Genomic DNA, 16,269 nt, shown 5'->3' with positions numbered 1-16,269 from the left:
TCCTCTGCTAAGCCTATATAATTTTCGTTAATGTTGTGTGTTTATTATTTGAATATAATGTGTTATGTACATGTTATCATTTGCTAAGCCAATATAATTTTCGTTAAGATGCAGTTTTATTTGTTGTGTGTTTATTATTTGACAACAGTGTGGTTATGTTCATGTCATCCTTTGCTAAACCTATAACAATTTTGGTATTTTGATATTGTGTATTGTGGTTCAATACTGTGTTTACAACGAAATCAAAATACACCACTGTAGCAGTAGTGTCTTTCGGATACAATGTGTTATGTTCATATTTTTTTTAACGATGTTGGCTAAACCTACTAAATACAATGTAAGTGACGGGTCACCGGTGTGTTTTTAACGACATCAACTTAATTACTTTAACTGATTTAATGTGTGCTATGTATTCGATTCCATTTTTGATCATAAGTACATTACATATACTAATTTGTTTATCTTATGCACACTTCTTTTCTAATTTATTTCCAACTTTGCTATGTTGATTTCAACTTGTTTATTTTCTACAAAGATCCACCAACATACCAAGAACTTGGAATTCAACACATCTCTCCCAATTCAGGTACGAAGATGTACACACCACTTGTTTCTGCATCAATGATACCTAATGAATGTATGATTTTTGATTCTGTCGACGCTACAATTCTATAAAAGATATGCTTTAGCTTGCGATTTTCTATAAGGAAAGGCACACAATGGGTGGTTAATAATGTTCTTCGGCTGAAGTGTTTTGTTTGTACCAAGTAGGGGTCAAGAACGATTAAGGAGGTTGACATGCTTAGTGAAGATCATAAAGGGAAAAAAAGCGTAGGAGACCATCTCAAAGAACTTGTTGTAATGCACAACTCCAGGTAATTGTGACGGACAAAGGCAAGTATATGGTGAATTTTTCGGCAAGGCACACTATCATTCTTTTGTTAACGAAGATGATATTCATTTTCTGACTGTTGCTAGGGAGCTTACATTTACACACAAAAAGATGTTAAATGATTTGGCTAATATCAACATTGGTCCTGTAAAGGCTTTTAACATTATATGGACCTTGCATGGTGGTTTCGATAAAGTTGGCGCAACAAAGTCTAATTGTAAAAACTACAAAAGGGTAACTTATATATTGGAAACTATGATGGTTGTTCAACATCTTATGGCGAAAAAAGACTATTGTCCTAATTTTTCATGTACTATTTTACCAGCAATGATGGCACATTAAAGGGTTTATTTTGGGCTAACGAGTGTGCCAAGAGAAATTCCTATGTGTTCGTGGACGTTGTATCATTTGATGCTACATATCGTCATAACAAGTACAAAACTTTTAGTCCATGTTATACCTTGTTTCTTTCAATTGTACAAACAAAAGCAGTATGTATTTATTTCGTTTTATCTTTATTTATAGGTATAACATGGTTTTTGTTCCATTTACTGGAATTGATAACCATAGTAGGAATGTTACTCTTGGTGTGGCTCTCCTTGGATCTGAAACAGTTGAATCTTATGCATGGTTATTGAAGTGTTTTAAGAGTGCTTTTGGGTAGGAACCCTCAGTGGTTGTAACTGACCAAGACCCGGCCATGAAACGTGCAATTGAAGGCGATTTCTCTAATTCTAGACACCGTTTGTGCATGAGACATATAATAAACTATCTGGAAAGGTATAAACTCCATTATATTGTTCTTTTCCTTTATAACAATAATGATTATATTGTTTCCAATCCCCCCCCCCCCCAAAAAAAAGTACATTCACAAGTCGGTGCCAATCTTTGCAATTGTCTGGACTGATTCTATAACACCCGAACTATTTTGAGAAGGAGTGAGATTCAATAATGACGGATTTTCAGTTAAATGATCACGTCTAGTTGTTAGATATATTCCAGATTAGAGAGTCATGGATTCCAACATACTATCGTGAAGAAAACATGTATGGTATAATGCGTACATCATCAAGAACAGAGAGTGAGAACCATTTTTTTGAAAAATTTTGCAATGCACGTTACACTTTGGTCGAGTTTTTGGCACATTTTGAAACTGCATTGAAACATCAAAGACATGCACATTAGAAAAATAAATATTGGAATCTTATTGATGTCTTTGATGTTCAAATGTAGTTTCAAAATGTGCCAAGAACTCAACCAAAGTGCAATGTGCGTTGCAAAATTTTCCAAAAAAATGATTCACTCTATGATCTTGATGATTTACGAATTAGACCAGACATGTTTTCTTTACGATAGTATGCTGGAATCCATGACTCTCTAATCTGCTAGGCGTGATAATTTAACTGAAAATCATTCATTATTGAATCCCAATCTTTCTCAAACAGTTCAGGTGTTATGGAATCAGTCCAAACAATATCACAAAGCAGAGTCTTAAAGTCAATAGTGTTGCAAAAATTGGCACCAACTTATGAATGTAATTTTTTTAGGGAATTGAAAACAATATAATCATTATTGCTATAAAGAAAAAAGGGAAAGAACAATATAATGGAGTTTATACCTTCCCAGGTCGTTTATCCATAATATGCCACATGCACAAACGGTGTCCAGAATTAGGGAAAATGTCTTCAATTGCATGTTTCATGGCGGGGTCTTTGTCAGTTACAACCACTACTGAGGGTTCGTACCCAAAAGCACTCTTAAAACACTTCAATAACTAAGCATAAGATTCAGTTGTTTCAGATCCAAGGAGACCCGCACCAAAAGTAACATTCCTATTATGGTTGTCAATTCTAACAAAAACCATGTTATACCCTATAATAAAGAAAACGAAACAAATACACACTACTTTTGTTTGTATAATTGAAAGAAACAATGTATAATATTGACTGAAAGTTTTGTGCTTGTTATGACGATATGAAGCATTAAATGAGACAACGTCCCCGAACACATAGAAATTTCTCTTGGCACACTCGTCAGCCCAAAATATAACCCTTTAATGCGCCATCATTGCTGGTAAAATATTCACACAACAAATTAGCACAATAGTCTTTTTTCACCATAAGACGTTGAACAACCATCTTAGCATCGTAGTCGCCAATATATAAGTTAATTTTTCTTTTGTAGTTTTTATAATCATACTTTGTTGCGCCAACTTTATCGAAACCACCATACAAGGTCCGCATAATGTTAAAAGCCTTTATAGGACCAATGTTGATTTTAGCCAAATCATCTAACATCTTTTTGTGTGTAAATGTAAGCTCCCTAGCAGCAATCAGAAAATGGATATCATCTTCGTTAACAAAAGGATGATTTTGTGCCTCACCAAAAAAATTCACCATTTACTTTCCTTTGTCCGTTAAAACTACTCGGAGTTGTGCATTACAATCGGTTCTTTGAGAAGGTCTCCTACGCTCTTTTTTCCCTTTATAATCTTCACTAAGCGTGTCAACCTCCTTAATCGTTCTTGACCCCTCCTTGATACAAACAAAACACTTAAGTCGAAGAACATTTTAACCACCCATTGTGTGCCTTTCCTTATAGAAAAGTCGTAAGCTAAAACATATCTTTTATAGAATTGCTCTGCAGCGTCGACAAAATCAAAAATCATACCTTCATTAGGTATCATTGATGTAGACACAGGTGAATCAATTTTGACATGAGTGTAACTGTGTTTCCTTGAATCAATTTTCAAGCTGAGCATTTTGTGTTTTGGCTTGAGAGTAATTCGCGTACGTTAAGAATTATAGTACGATAACCTAACTCACTCTCTCTCTCTCTCTCTATATATATATATATATATATATATATGGGAAGGTTAATGTACAGTTGAAATTAACATGCTAAACGTGAGAATCAAGTAGAGTAATTATGTAATTATATCATAGAGTAATTACATAATTATTCTACTTGATTCTCACGTTTAGCATGCTAATTTCATTTGTATTTGATCCAGACCCTATATATATATATATAGTGTAAGGATCCTTTGTAAATTGAGAACTTTGAGAATCATTTTGAACCACTAAAAACACCTTTAAAAAATATTTAAAAAAATCATAAAACAAAAAATAACAAAAATTTAAAAAAAGTAAAAAACCCAAAATTCTTATAATTAATTCCGGTTTTATTAAAAAAAACGTCGTATTATACACATATGTATAATTTTATTTAATCTTTAGTTACGCAATATACACATATGTATAGTATCATTTATCTTAAATTACACATATGTGTATAAAAAAACATGTAAACGTATATATATGTATATATTATACATATTTGTATATAATTTAGTTAAACGGAGTTTTTTTTTGAAACCGGGATGTTAAAATAAGAATTTTGGTTTTTTTACTTTTTTCATTTTTGTGTTTTTTTTTTATTTTATGATTTATTTTTATTTTTGGGTTTTTTGTGGTCCAAAATGGTTCTCATAGTTCTCAATTTTAAAAAAGTTCTCTCATGATCATGACCCTATATATATATATATATATATAACCCGAAGTCGAGTAACCCGAGGGAGTTTAACCTATTCTCTTAAAACCCGAACCCGAGGGAGATTACAGCCGGGTATGAGCACTTGAAATAAATTTCTCAAACCCAAAAGTACAACCCGAATAACACCTCTAATGGTATGCGATCAAAATCACATCGGTAGCATGTGATCAAAATGACAACAAAGGGTACTAGCATGTGGTCAGGTTAAATAAATGGGCTACACAGGATAATTAAGTTACCATATGTAAACATGTTTTATAACCTAAACGGCTAAACCCAAATGACAATGATATTATGTATTTTTGTCCTTGCAGTTTTACTTTATTGACTTGTGATAATCAACCTAATGATTTTACAAATGGGTTGAAAATCAGACCTAAACTTAACTACTTCTATTATTAGGTCTGATTCTCTGTTTTGTTTCAAAGACGACTTTTTAGTCAACGTTCTAGATTAACTAATTTTACCAGATAAATTACAACCCAAATCTAACAGTTTTAACTTTACATAAAAGAGTAAAAAAAACGCTATGCGACACGTTTATGAAGTTATAATACAATATGTTGTTCATTATTAGTCAATTGTACATTGCACATTTGCTCCACTTTCCAATTATGCTGCTGCATTTTCAGTGCTCAAAATGAAAGTGGTATCCAACAAATGAGCATACAAAAGAAATTGCTTTTAAGTTACAGTACAACTACTACCTAAACTAATCCCATGACCTAAAAAAAACACGGTGACCTTGACTAAAGGGATCGGGGAATTTGACCAAAAAACGGCTTTTAAAGCATCCTTGTCTTTGTCAGGATTGGTCACAAAAGTATATTAATACAAAAAACATGTTGACTTTGACTAACCGAAAGTCATGATTGATCAGAAAGTATGAAAGCTTGAAGGAGGCTCTGAGCCGACTGTGTTTCATCAGGAGTACCAGATATAACAACAATATGGTCGGTTGTTCCCGACTGTGGTTCATGCACTACAACCTTTGCACCCGAAATCTGGTTTTACACAAAAATAATTATAAATACAAATAAAATTATTGAATATGCAAGCAGTTAATTAGTTTGTTAGTTACCTGTCTTAGAAGAGTTAGATTGCTTTCATTCTCCCCCAAAACCCGACCAATAACATTTTGAGGTACCACAATTTCTACACTCATACTCGTCACTATAGCCAGCCTACCTCCACTGCAAATATCACCACAAAAGTCGGTTAAGTGAAAATAAATAAAAATTAAATAAAATGTAATGTCAAATATATGCAAACCTGCTAATCAGCTCAGTACCACCTTTAACAGAAGTTGATGCCTTATTACCCTTCCTTACCTGCAGTCGGTTACATGAACATGATTTAGATTATAAAATATGGAAACAATAATATAATGAAATAAAATATTACCCGAGTATGCGGTTTTGCAGGATGTTCGATGCTACTTGACAATTTGAGACCTTCCATACTGCGATGTAAGTTTGCATGTGGGCCCCTCATTCCATGGCCTTTTAACATTTTACTGGAAAAAAAGTGGGTCCTCAGCCTGCCAGTAACACTGTATAGCGCGTCTCGTACATTTACAAACTCTCCTGTCATCTTTAAATAAAGACGGTTCATTTAATTTATAGTTAGAAAAGCTAACGTATGCACACTTAATGTGCATGAAAATATTGAAAAATAATTACAAAAAGCAGCAGTTTTGCCCTGTTAAATTAAAAAAAGGTTCATTTCAGTTACGTTTTATCTTAACAGGTAGGGGTGTAGATGAGTTAAGCCGCTCGTGAGCTACTTGAGATTGGCCAGCTAAAAGTTCAAATCAAACTGAGCTTAAACAAGCTCAAACCTAAAAATAAGCTTGTTTGATAAACAAGCCTGAGTCCAAGCTTCACTTATCAAGCTCGAGCTATCTTGCGAGCCTATTATTATGATTTTCATTTAATATGTTAAGATACACATATATGTAACTATGATAAATATAACTAAACAATACATGTAACTTATACATAAAATATAATTAAATTAACATAAATTAATTAAAAATGTATGTATAGTATTTATTACATAACAAACGCGACAAGCATGAGCTTCACTTATCAAGCTCAAGCTGTCTCACGAGGCTAAATGGGCCTATTATTTATATACTTTTTTTATGTATTATACTAAATATCCATGTATATACTATATAATATATGTATGTTTAATAATTATGGTAAAAATAACAAAAAAAATATAGATAATGTTACATATAAATAGTATAGCCGAAATAAATATAGAAAAATTTAAAATGTATATAAACTGATTAATAAATAACAAATGAGCCAAACTTGAGCTTGAAAAACTACTCACGAGCCAAGCTCGAGCTTTAGAAATAGAGATTGAAACGAGCCAAACTTAAGATCTCGTAAGTTAAACGAGCCGAGCTTAGTGGAGTTTGCGTTTGGCTCATTTACAACAGGTCAAACGAATTAAATTACGGACTTCAACAAATTAAATAAGAAATGTCTTTGCAGATTGGCCCAACCCATTCCGGCACACACTAAGCAAATTTCTAAAATTGACCCGGAAAAATAAAAGAAAAGCAGAAATGAGGGCAAGAAGAGCTCACCAGCACTACTTGATCAGTCTCAAGAGCACACTTTGGGACTTGATGGTCACCGACAATCTTTATAACCGCACCCGTTACTTTCCTCATATCTGCAATTACGGACCCGCCTTTCCCCAACAAACAGCCCATCTGGTTTTGCGAAATCAAAAGTCTAGCAGAAGCCACTACACCACTTGACGATGCTGTCTCTATCCTACTATAAACAAGAATTGCAGCATTTTGTGCAGCCGAGTTCCGTGACTCTAGTGTCTATAAGAAAAAAAACATATTAAAACAACAATATACGACATAACTTATTCTATGAACAATGTGTAACATATTTATAGCAAACCTCTTTAGAAGTGATGGTGATCACTCGTTCATCACAACCAGCAACTGGACCATTGAAGCTTATACTAGCACCGGATTCGTTTTGAAGAGCTTGAATAATGGTTCCTGATTTGCCTATCACACTGCCCATGCGATCACTGGAGCATAGCATCCTGAAAACTATTTCCTGCTGAGGTGGACAGGTGTCACCATCTGAAGATACAGAGGAGATATCCGTGTGCCCGTTAATTATGGTCTCATGAGAAACTGCATGATGGGGTCCACCTAAAACCGTCTTTGCTTTATGTGCATATGAGCGTTCTTGAAGGCAACCGGTGACAGCAAGAAGTGCTTTTTTGATGGCCAAATTATCACCCTCGATCTGCAATAAATTTCGTCTAATTTGTTATGCTTTGTCTCTTCATTAAACAGGATACCGTATTTAATTATGTTTCCATGTGTACATCCTAAATTGTAACCTTATATATACAAACAAAACAAACTTATCCAGTAAAATCCCACTAAAAACAGTGATATTGGTAGGGTCTGGGGAGGATATGACGAGGACAGACCTTTCCTCTACCCCAGGGGTAGAGAGGCTGCGCCCAATGAGACCCTCGGCTCCAAAGACCTTTCAATGAGACGCACATAAAAGCAAATCAGGTGACATCAAATGGCTATAAAGTATAAACAACCAAACAAGAGTACTTAAATGATAATAGTAAAATATTGGTAGCGTATAAAGTTGATTAAAATAAAATACCAACAAACAAAGAAGCAAAGCGACAAGAATCAAAGCATTAACACCTTCTAAAGTACATATATACTCTCTACAAGTTTGTACATCAAGACATGCTAAGGCAAGACTAAGGCTAAAGCAAATGAAAATAATTAGAGCTAACGGTCCATGACATATAAAACAAGTTCTACACACTCTCCTAAAAAAACATAACCTTAATCCGAAATTCCGACGCCTCCAAGAAATCCTATCCCGACCATGTCCTCAAAGAGGTACAGGTCTAACAAATCATGTCTAAAACGTTCATGCGATATACCTTTTTTTTAACGGCCAACGAAACTTAATATTAAAACACCCAAAGAACCAAAGAGTCACAGGCAAGAACACAAGGAAAGTTACGGAATTTAACCACCGGAAGTAGTCGGAACTAAACAAAAAGACACCAAACAACAACCTCCTAAAACATAATATTTAAGGACTGCCACTCTTCCTATGCAATCAAGTTTAGCTTCGATCGGTCCCGGACCCAAAGTAACCCGATAACTTTTATTTTTTCCACAAGATTAACGAGATACGCGGGAGTTTTATATATATAATATATAGTGATCCATAATACACAATTCACATTTGGTAAATAATAACAAACCCTAAACCATTTATGAAACAAACATGTTTAGCTAGAATTAGCAACTTTCGACAAAAAGCGCAACACTTTCCACATTAAATATTCTCAACATACAACAATTACAACTAACTTCTCATTTGGGCATTATCACAAACAATTAATTGCAACAACAACGAAACACTAACCTCCACCATTTCATCGGTAACCAACGCACACGACGACGACGTCATCTTATCCTCACCCAAAACCCTAACCTTACACCCGGTATCCCTCCTAATCTTCTCAATCACTTTCCCCTTTTTCCCGATCACCGCCCCGATCACACTCTTATCGACTAATAACCGACACGACACCACCCCTCCCGATGCCAAATCCCCTCCCTCTGCTTCAGCTGCCACATATAATATCCGCTCAAACACCTTTATTAACGCCTCTTGTGCCGCTGACACTTCATAACTTATAAAGTCATTATTATTATTATTATTATTAATATTATTATTGTTAAACGACATCGTTTTGTTAAGTTGGGTGTTTCCGATGATGGTTATTATACGGTCGTCGGAGTTAGGGTTTGGGGTTTCTACGCGGATTTTGGCGGTGGTTTGGCGTTGGAATTGTTTGATGACGTGGCCGGACTTGCCGATGACGCCGCCGATGCGGGACGCGTGGCATAAGAGGCGGAAACAGGTGCAGTCGGTCGGGACGGTGAGTGGCAGTTGGTTGGTTTTGTGGGGTTTAAGGTTAAGGTTGAGATTGAGGTTAGTGTCCGAGGTGGTCGGAGTGTCGGACATGGCGGCGGCGATTGGAAGAGAGTTGGATTGGAAGACAGCCTGACTGAAATAGACTTCCATTTCAGAAACTGGTTTTTTATTATTTATTATTATTGTTTCTATAAATAAAAAAATAAAAGTAAGAATAAGAATTAAGAAATAAGTGAGAGGTAGAGCACTCACCACTTTATAAGTGAGAAGTATAGGGTTCAAACCTCACTATCACCAATTTATATGGGAGATATGAGGGATGGCCATGACTTGCCAGGGTTCGAGTCCTGATCTCACCTGGTTTTACCGGCTCCTCGCTGTCATGCCATTTGGTAGGCGTGGGGGTCTGGTTTTATCCGGTGAATCCCTCAATAGATGGACCGCTAGGGGCTCCGTCCTTCCGGACTAGTAGCCGGCTCGGGCTACCTTTAGTTAATGGGGGCCGCGTACGAAGTACCCGGCGTTACTTAGTTGGTCGTTCAAAAAAAAAGAATTAAGAAATAAGAAAACACTGTTGGGTGGCCAGGTTAAGAATTAAGAATTTTGTTTTGTGTATATTTGGAAAGAAACCGAGAGAATTTGGAAGAAATTTAAAGTTTTGTTTTAAATGTGTAAAGATTTGTTTATTTATATAGATTTTGAAAATTATAGATTTTTTTTTGTTTTTACTAAATTGCCAACAGGGCCGTCTCAGGTCTCAACTTTTTTGAAGTCTAAAAACAAACTAAAATGTTGAGGTGTTTTTCGAAAACTATTTGATGTAAACTCTTCTCCTGTACCTGAGCTTGAGACCGACAATAATAAACTAGTAACTTTATAGTTGGCCAAGTTAAAAGAAAAATAATTATTTTTAAGTTGAATTTTTTTTATGTGTCTTAGCTTTTGTTCGTATCTTTATATAATTTTAATTTGTTATACATACATAATCAAATAATGAATTGGGTCTTACTTTTGTGACTATTCAGCAAGTTATCAATAAAAAAATATCACTTTAAAATTTGTAGTACATAAGCCCTATAATATTTAAGAGCCTAATAAAGTTGGAGGTACAAAATGATGGTTTGACTTTGCCGGCTCACAAGTCAGGCCAGATAGCCAACAGCTGTTTTTGAGATACCCCACCCAATCAACGGCTAGTTCGTATCGGTTAAGATACTTGCACCCACCATTCTGCTATTGCCCCCGCCCTTGATGCCCCCGACTCTTTTCATTTGTAGCGGTGTTTTCGGTCCCATGTTGTTGATGTGTACATGAACATTAGCTCGGTACACTTGGTCTAATGGTAACCTCATTCTTAAACAGGGGCGTAGTCACATATAAGTGAGGGGTGTCCCCCGTCCCATGTGAAATTTTTTTTGTGTGTGTTAATATACCGGAAAATTCCCGACCGAACCCTGTAAAATTTTGACCCCGACCCCTATGAACTTTTGAAGCCGAACTCTGTATAATTTCAAGACGACCCCCATGAGATTTTGAGACTAGCCGTAATAAAAAATACAATGAAAATTTTATAAATATAATTATTAAACGTTATATAAACAGTTTTTCCTATTAAACTAGACTTTAATATCAATAAGTCCATTAGTCCAATATCCAATCCAATTAAGCCCAAAGTCCAACTCAAACCTTACTCAATTTTTAGTCCAACATCCGACTTACTTGTTTCTTTGAGTTGTTTGACTCATTGTGATAATTTTCGGGCATTTTCTATTCCAAAAATATTACGATTAGTCAAGTTGTACCCATATGATTTTGATGAAAGTGATAAAAGAAGACTCCCAGTTGAACTTGCGACATACATTGATAATTTGAAAGGAGATAAACGATTTAAAAACTTGAATGGTTTAGCAAGTCTTGTTCAATCGATGGTTCGAACAAAGAAACACCATTCCTTTGCATTGGTGTATCGTTTATTAAGTTAGCTCTCGTATTACCCGTCGCAACCGCAACCGTTGAAAGATCCTTTTCGGCGATGAAGTATGTTAAGTCCGATTTGCGTAATCGAATGGGTGATGAAATTTTAAGCGACAATTGTATTTGTCACATTGAGAAAGACTTGATTGATATCAATGTTAAAGTAGATGATGCAATGATTAGATTTCAAAAAATGAAAACATGTATAGAATAACTTTAATATATTGGTTATCTAATATTTTGTTTGGTAATCTTTTTTTTAATATATGACACGACCCGATTTGACCCGACAGCTGTATTAGTACCGACCATAAAAATTCTCGACCTATATGAGAAAATTTTCTGGATCCGCCACTATTCTTAAAACTAACTATTGACAGCTTTTCGAAAGCGAACTTTTTTTATAATGGTTTGGTTCTCAAAACCTTTTCACAATAGACCCAGTCAGCCACTAATATTGACCAAGTCTTGCGACAAGGAATGTTTCAACCACGCTATTAGGATACGAAAGACTTTCCCACGTAGCAACTGTCTTTTTTTTTTCAATTACACCCACTCCAAGTCAAGTGAAAAAACAATGCACAACATTATAAATTTAAAATAAAAATACATATGCACATAAGATTATCTTTCGGCAATCCTACAACAATCAAAGCCCACACAAGTTTGATTACGGTGTTAGGTTTACCAATTCTAGTGATTGTTATAAAAAAAATCACAAAACAACCAACGTTTCGACGTGAGTAGTATACATATGAAGAAACTTGTCCGTGTGATATACATACTAGCATTTTTCCGTTTTTTTGAAAGAAAGTGAAATCTTAAATACATAACCACATATAAAATTAGACATGACCAAGCTGGACATAGAAGAAAGGGACAAAAATAGGATGTGTCGTGACTTGGATGAGATGGATATGTGAATAGACTCCATTAACTAATATTGTTTTGTTAAGCATAGGTACAATTATAGTAATAAAATGCATTGTCATCATAACCAATGGGACTTTTTCCTAAGACTCCGTTAACTAATATTGTTTTGTTAGATTATTATAGCAACCACAATGAGCTATAAAACCCAAGATTTGAATCTATGTGGCTAGAGGCAAACTTGTTGGTCACAAATCTCCTTGTTGTGGAGGTGGAAATTGTCTTCAAAGTCTGCAGGAAGTTTGTAGAAGCAAACTAGGAACAACCTAATGATGTGGCCATTACTCTCTCTCACACACACATATATTTAATATTTTAATGGGGTTTGTGGAGGTTTGATGTTGTGAAAGAAAATAAGGTTTTTAAGAAAAGTTTGGAATATGATGTGGCGATTTCGTGGCAATTTGTATGAGTTTGTTGTTGTAAATGCTCTAAGGTATGGTGTCATTTTACTTCCCACTCTATTGTGCATTTGTGTCACATCATACTCCACTCTATTCCACTTTCTTTCATAATAAGTTAACTAGAAGAGTGCTCGCGCGATGCAGCGGAAAACTGGAAACACATACCTTGATAATCATGTAACAAATTTTTGGGTGTTCATTATTTCGTTTAAAACTGTGAGATCATTCACCAGTTTGGTTTCACGGTTGAAACCGGAGGTGACCGTACATATTGAAATGTTAATTATTTACTTATTTAGTATAAGATATAATATATATTAGAAATAGTTAGAATTTATAGTTAACCACAATTTTAATTAATACGAGCAAACTCGTCTGTTATAACTTTAATTTAGCCAAATTTCCAATGGTTTTTTATATAATTTTTGTTCTTGGTATTATTTCGTCTTCTATTTATTCTAATAAGGTTTGTTATTTATATGACCAAAGTTATCTTTGTTCATCATATGATTCTTTTAATAATGTATTAGTTGATGATTAGTTTGAAGTAAAGGTATATGCGGATTAATAATTCTTGTTTCAAATTTTAAACTCAATTTTTTTTATCGAAGTACAAACTAAATCAGAACCTAATCGTTGGTAATGGTTCGATTTAGTTGGGTTTTATTTAGAAACAATTTAGTTTCGGTTTTCGACGACAAAAAAAAACGTATAAAGTTGACTGTAAACGTGTAAAAAACCATCAAAAGCAAACCGCACACAATTTTGTATAATTTTTTTTACTTCGAAAACTATAGCAATATGATACTCAAATTAAAGATAATAAAATGCTCGTTTTTATGATGCCATTTATTTTAAAAAATATTAACATACGAAAAAGTTATGACCGTTTAAAAGTCGTGGGGTAGTTTGGTTAAAAATGAAAATAAAATAATATATATGTAAAAGATCAAGGACTAATGGTGTAATTTTAAGGGATGAAACTTGTAATTATTTTGAAGAATTGCAAATTCACGTGAGAGATGTTACAATGACATTTATGCCCCTAATTACCCTAATTAATGTTCATGCATTAAATGTTGTAAATTAACTTAAACAAAACGTCTTAGTTTGCCCATCAATGGTATATTATATATAATATAGATAACAAAGAAATGGTCACGAATTCACCACTTTTTTCTCTTCATAAATAAATAATATCAATACAACTAGAATTAAGTTAATGCAACTAGAATAAGTATGAATAAAATTATATTCATTTAAATTAGTATAACTAAATACAAAAAACAAAATTACTTTAATTTAATTTAATATAACAGTTCGAAAAAAATATTTAATATAACTAAAACTGAATAAATAATAAAACAAAATTACACATTTAATTTAAAATAACTAAAATCAAAATTAAATTAAATTAAATTAAATAATAATACACCCATCTTCCCCAAACACCCACCTTCCCCATCATCTATGTGCTCTTTATGGATCTTCATAGAACACCAACCATCTTCCAATATTCACCACAAAATATTTTGGATAAATGAATACATCTACAATTTCGTTAAATATCATGTTAGTATGTTATAGATTAATCTTTGAATATGTTTAAATATAGTTATCTTAACATTTCTCCTAATCAAACGGGTCACCATCCAATGTTGTATTTAAAGAGATTTTTTTAGAGATTTATGAATTGTAAAATTTTGTTTATCATTATAATATCGTATTAATCTATAAGGCATGTTATTATGTATATTATTAAATTTAACTTTTTTGTTTCATCTTTTTAACCACCCGTGTATCACACAGACTCTATCCTAACGAACAATATGAGAAAATGAATTAGAATGGTCAGTGATGACTGTTGACACTTGGATGAGACACATATGCATAGAGTTCAACGTTGCTATATTTATTATTTTGTTAAACGTATGTTACCAATATAGTAGCCAAACACGTCATCATCAATAGTGCATTATAAGTTTATAACCCATGCAGAGCGCTCGATTGCAAAAACCTACCATCCATTATCGTATATCTTTATGTATAAATTTATGAAATGCATGTCAATAAATTAGCACAAAATCTAATTCTTAAATTGTCACACCCTCAAAATCCACTAACGGAGTTTTACCGTCAGAGGGTGTGAACTAACAGGATCGGAATCATCAGTTATAATCAAACCATAAAAACGTTTAAACGAAAATAAGTGCGGAAGCGTAAAACCATAGAACAATGTTACGTCACGCAGGACGATTTAAAAACCAAGGATAACAGTTAAAACAAGTTTGCATAGTTAAAAGTTTATCACACAACGCATGTTCCTAAACAGCGCGCCCGCCTCGGCTACCTGAGAATAACATACTAAAAGTGTCAACACAAGGTTGGTGAGTTCACAAGTTATATAAAATAAATCGTTTAGCGTTCGCGTTCAGCGTTTTACGTTAAGTGTTTTGCGTAACCACGTTACGGCGTTTAAGCGTTTTGCGTAACCACGTTACGGCGTTTTGCGTTACCAGATAGTGTTATGTCAAATTATATATCGATAGGTAGCTAGTCTATACAACAAGTATTACTAAGTGTTCGACACCGAAGCTGACTCGTTTAGTAAGTGCCTTGTCACCAGGTCCTCCAGACCATGGTACGTGTTAGCCAAAATTACACCCGCTCGACCTCCAGTCGAGTTTAGCGTTGAGTGGGGTTTGTCAAACCCAGTAGTACTACTCAACAGTGACTCGCTATTCTAAATATTAACCGGTTCGATGTGTAGGACTTCAAATGTTTCGTTTGCCACTTAGCCTTTACAAGTGATATATAATTTATAACAAAATCTTAAATGCGTTGTGGAGTATGTTATCTCCCCCAAGTGAAAAACGTTTGAAAACAGTTTAAAGAGGGGAAAGTGAAACTCACTGTTTGCGAAGAATTTCCCAAAATAAATCACCAAGATGCGCGTCACCGAAAAACTCTCTCTAACGTTCTAAAACAACAAAGAGATTTTTCTAAGTGTCGGAATATTATCGAGTCTCTAGACCCGGCACATAATACCTATGCACATAACATGTTTCGTGTTTCATTTGTGAATCGTGTGTGAGTTTCACAAGTGTTTTTGTGACACATCACATGTGTAAGCAATCATATACGTGTCATGTATTCATAACGTACATTACTAGCAATTATTCCCCGTAAGGGCATTTTGGTCAACAAATAACAATTAACTAGCCATTATTCCCCATAAGGGCAATTTGGTCAAATCATGGCAATCAATTAGCAACTATTCCCCGCAAGGGTATTTTGGTCAAAACATAACAATTATATAACAAATATCATATTTCATGCATTTTTACACAACTCAGCAGCTAGTTTCACCGAGACAGAAATCCTACTAGAAAGATTGTACTATTTCACCGATCATAGCATCTCAATTAATTTACCAAAAATCATCACAGAAGCACATATGTCTTAGGTTTCCAGAACATATTTTATTACATTTTTATTCCTCATAGTTTTCTCACAATCATCAAATCATTACAGCAAA

General features: G+C 34.1%; 1 protein-coding gene across 1 annotated transcript; it reads right to left on the bottom strand.

Moving 5' to 3' along the window:
• Positions 1-4,808: 4,808 nt before the first annotated feature.
• LOC143591004 (KH domain-containing protein HEN4-like) lies at positions 4,809-9,569 on the bottom strand. The gene is made up of 8 exons (XM_077071333.1): positions 8,908-9,569; positions 7,381-7,740; positions 7,050-7,298; positions 5,852-6,040; positions 5,720-5,778; positions 5,529-5,640; positions 4,974-5,451; positions 4,809-4,879 (listed from the first exon to the last, which is right to left on the bottom strand). Exons 1-7 carry the CDS (start codon positions 9,511-9,513, stop codon positions 5,314-5,316), a joined length of 1,713 nt encoding a protein of 570 aa, XP_076927448.1. The 5' UTR covers positions 9,514-9,569; the 3' UTR covers positions 4,809-4,879; positions 4,974-5,313.
• Positions 9,570-16,269: the final 6,700 nt, after the last annotated feature.

Source organism: Bidens hawaiensis, unplaced genomic scaffold (assembly GCF_021521415.1).
Source record: "Bidens hawaiensis isolate Kalapana, Puna unplaced genomic scaffold, B.hawaiensis_p1.1 tig00039121_1, whole genome shotgun sequence".
In the NCBI taxonomy this organism is placed as follows: domain Eukaryota; kingdom Viridiplantae; phylum Streptophyta; class Magnoliopsida; order Asterales; family Asteraceae; genus Bidens; species Bidens hawaiensis.
This window is presented reverse-complemented; position numbering and strand designations above follow the sequence as displayed.

Excerpts from the sequence above, each read along its gene's own strand:
- LOC143591004 (XM_077071333.1), bottom strand. The coding sequence starts at position 9,513 with ATGTCCGACACTCCGACCACCTCGGACACTAACCTCAATCTCAACCTT. Across the intron at positions 7,741-8,907 it reads TTACCGATGAAATGGTGGAG|ATCGAGGGTGATAATTTGGC; the intron begins GTTAGTGTTTCG and ends AATTTATTGCAG. Across the intron at positions 5,452-5,528 it reads ATCTAACTCTTCTAAGACAG|ATTTCGGGTGCAAAGGTTGT; the intron begins GTAACTAACAAA and ends GTGTAAAACCAG.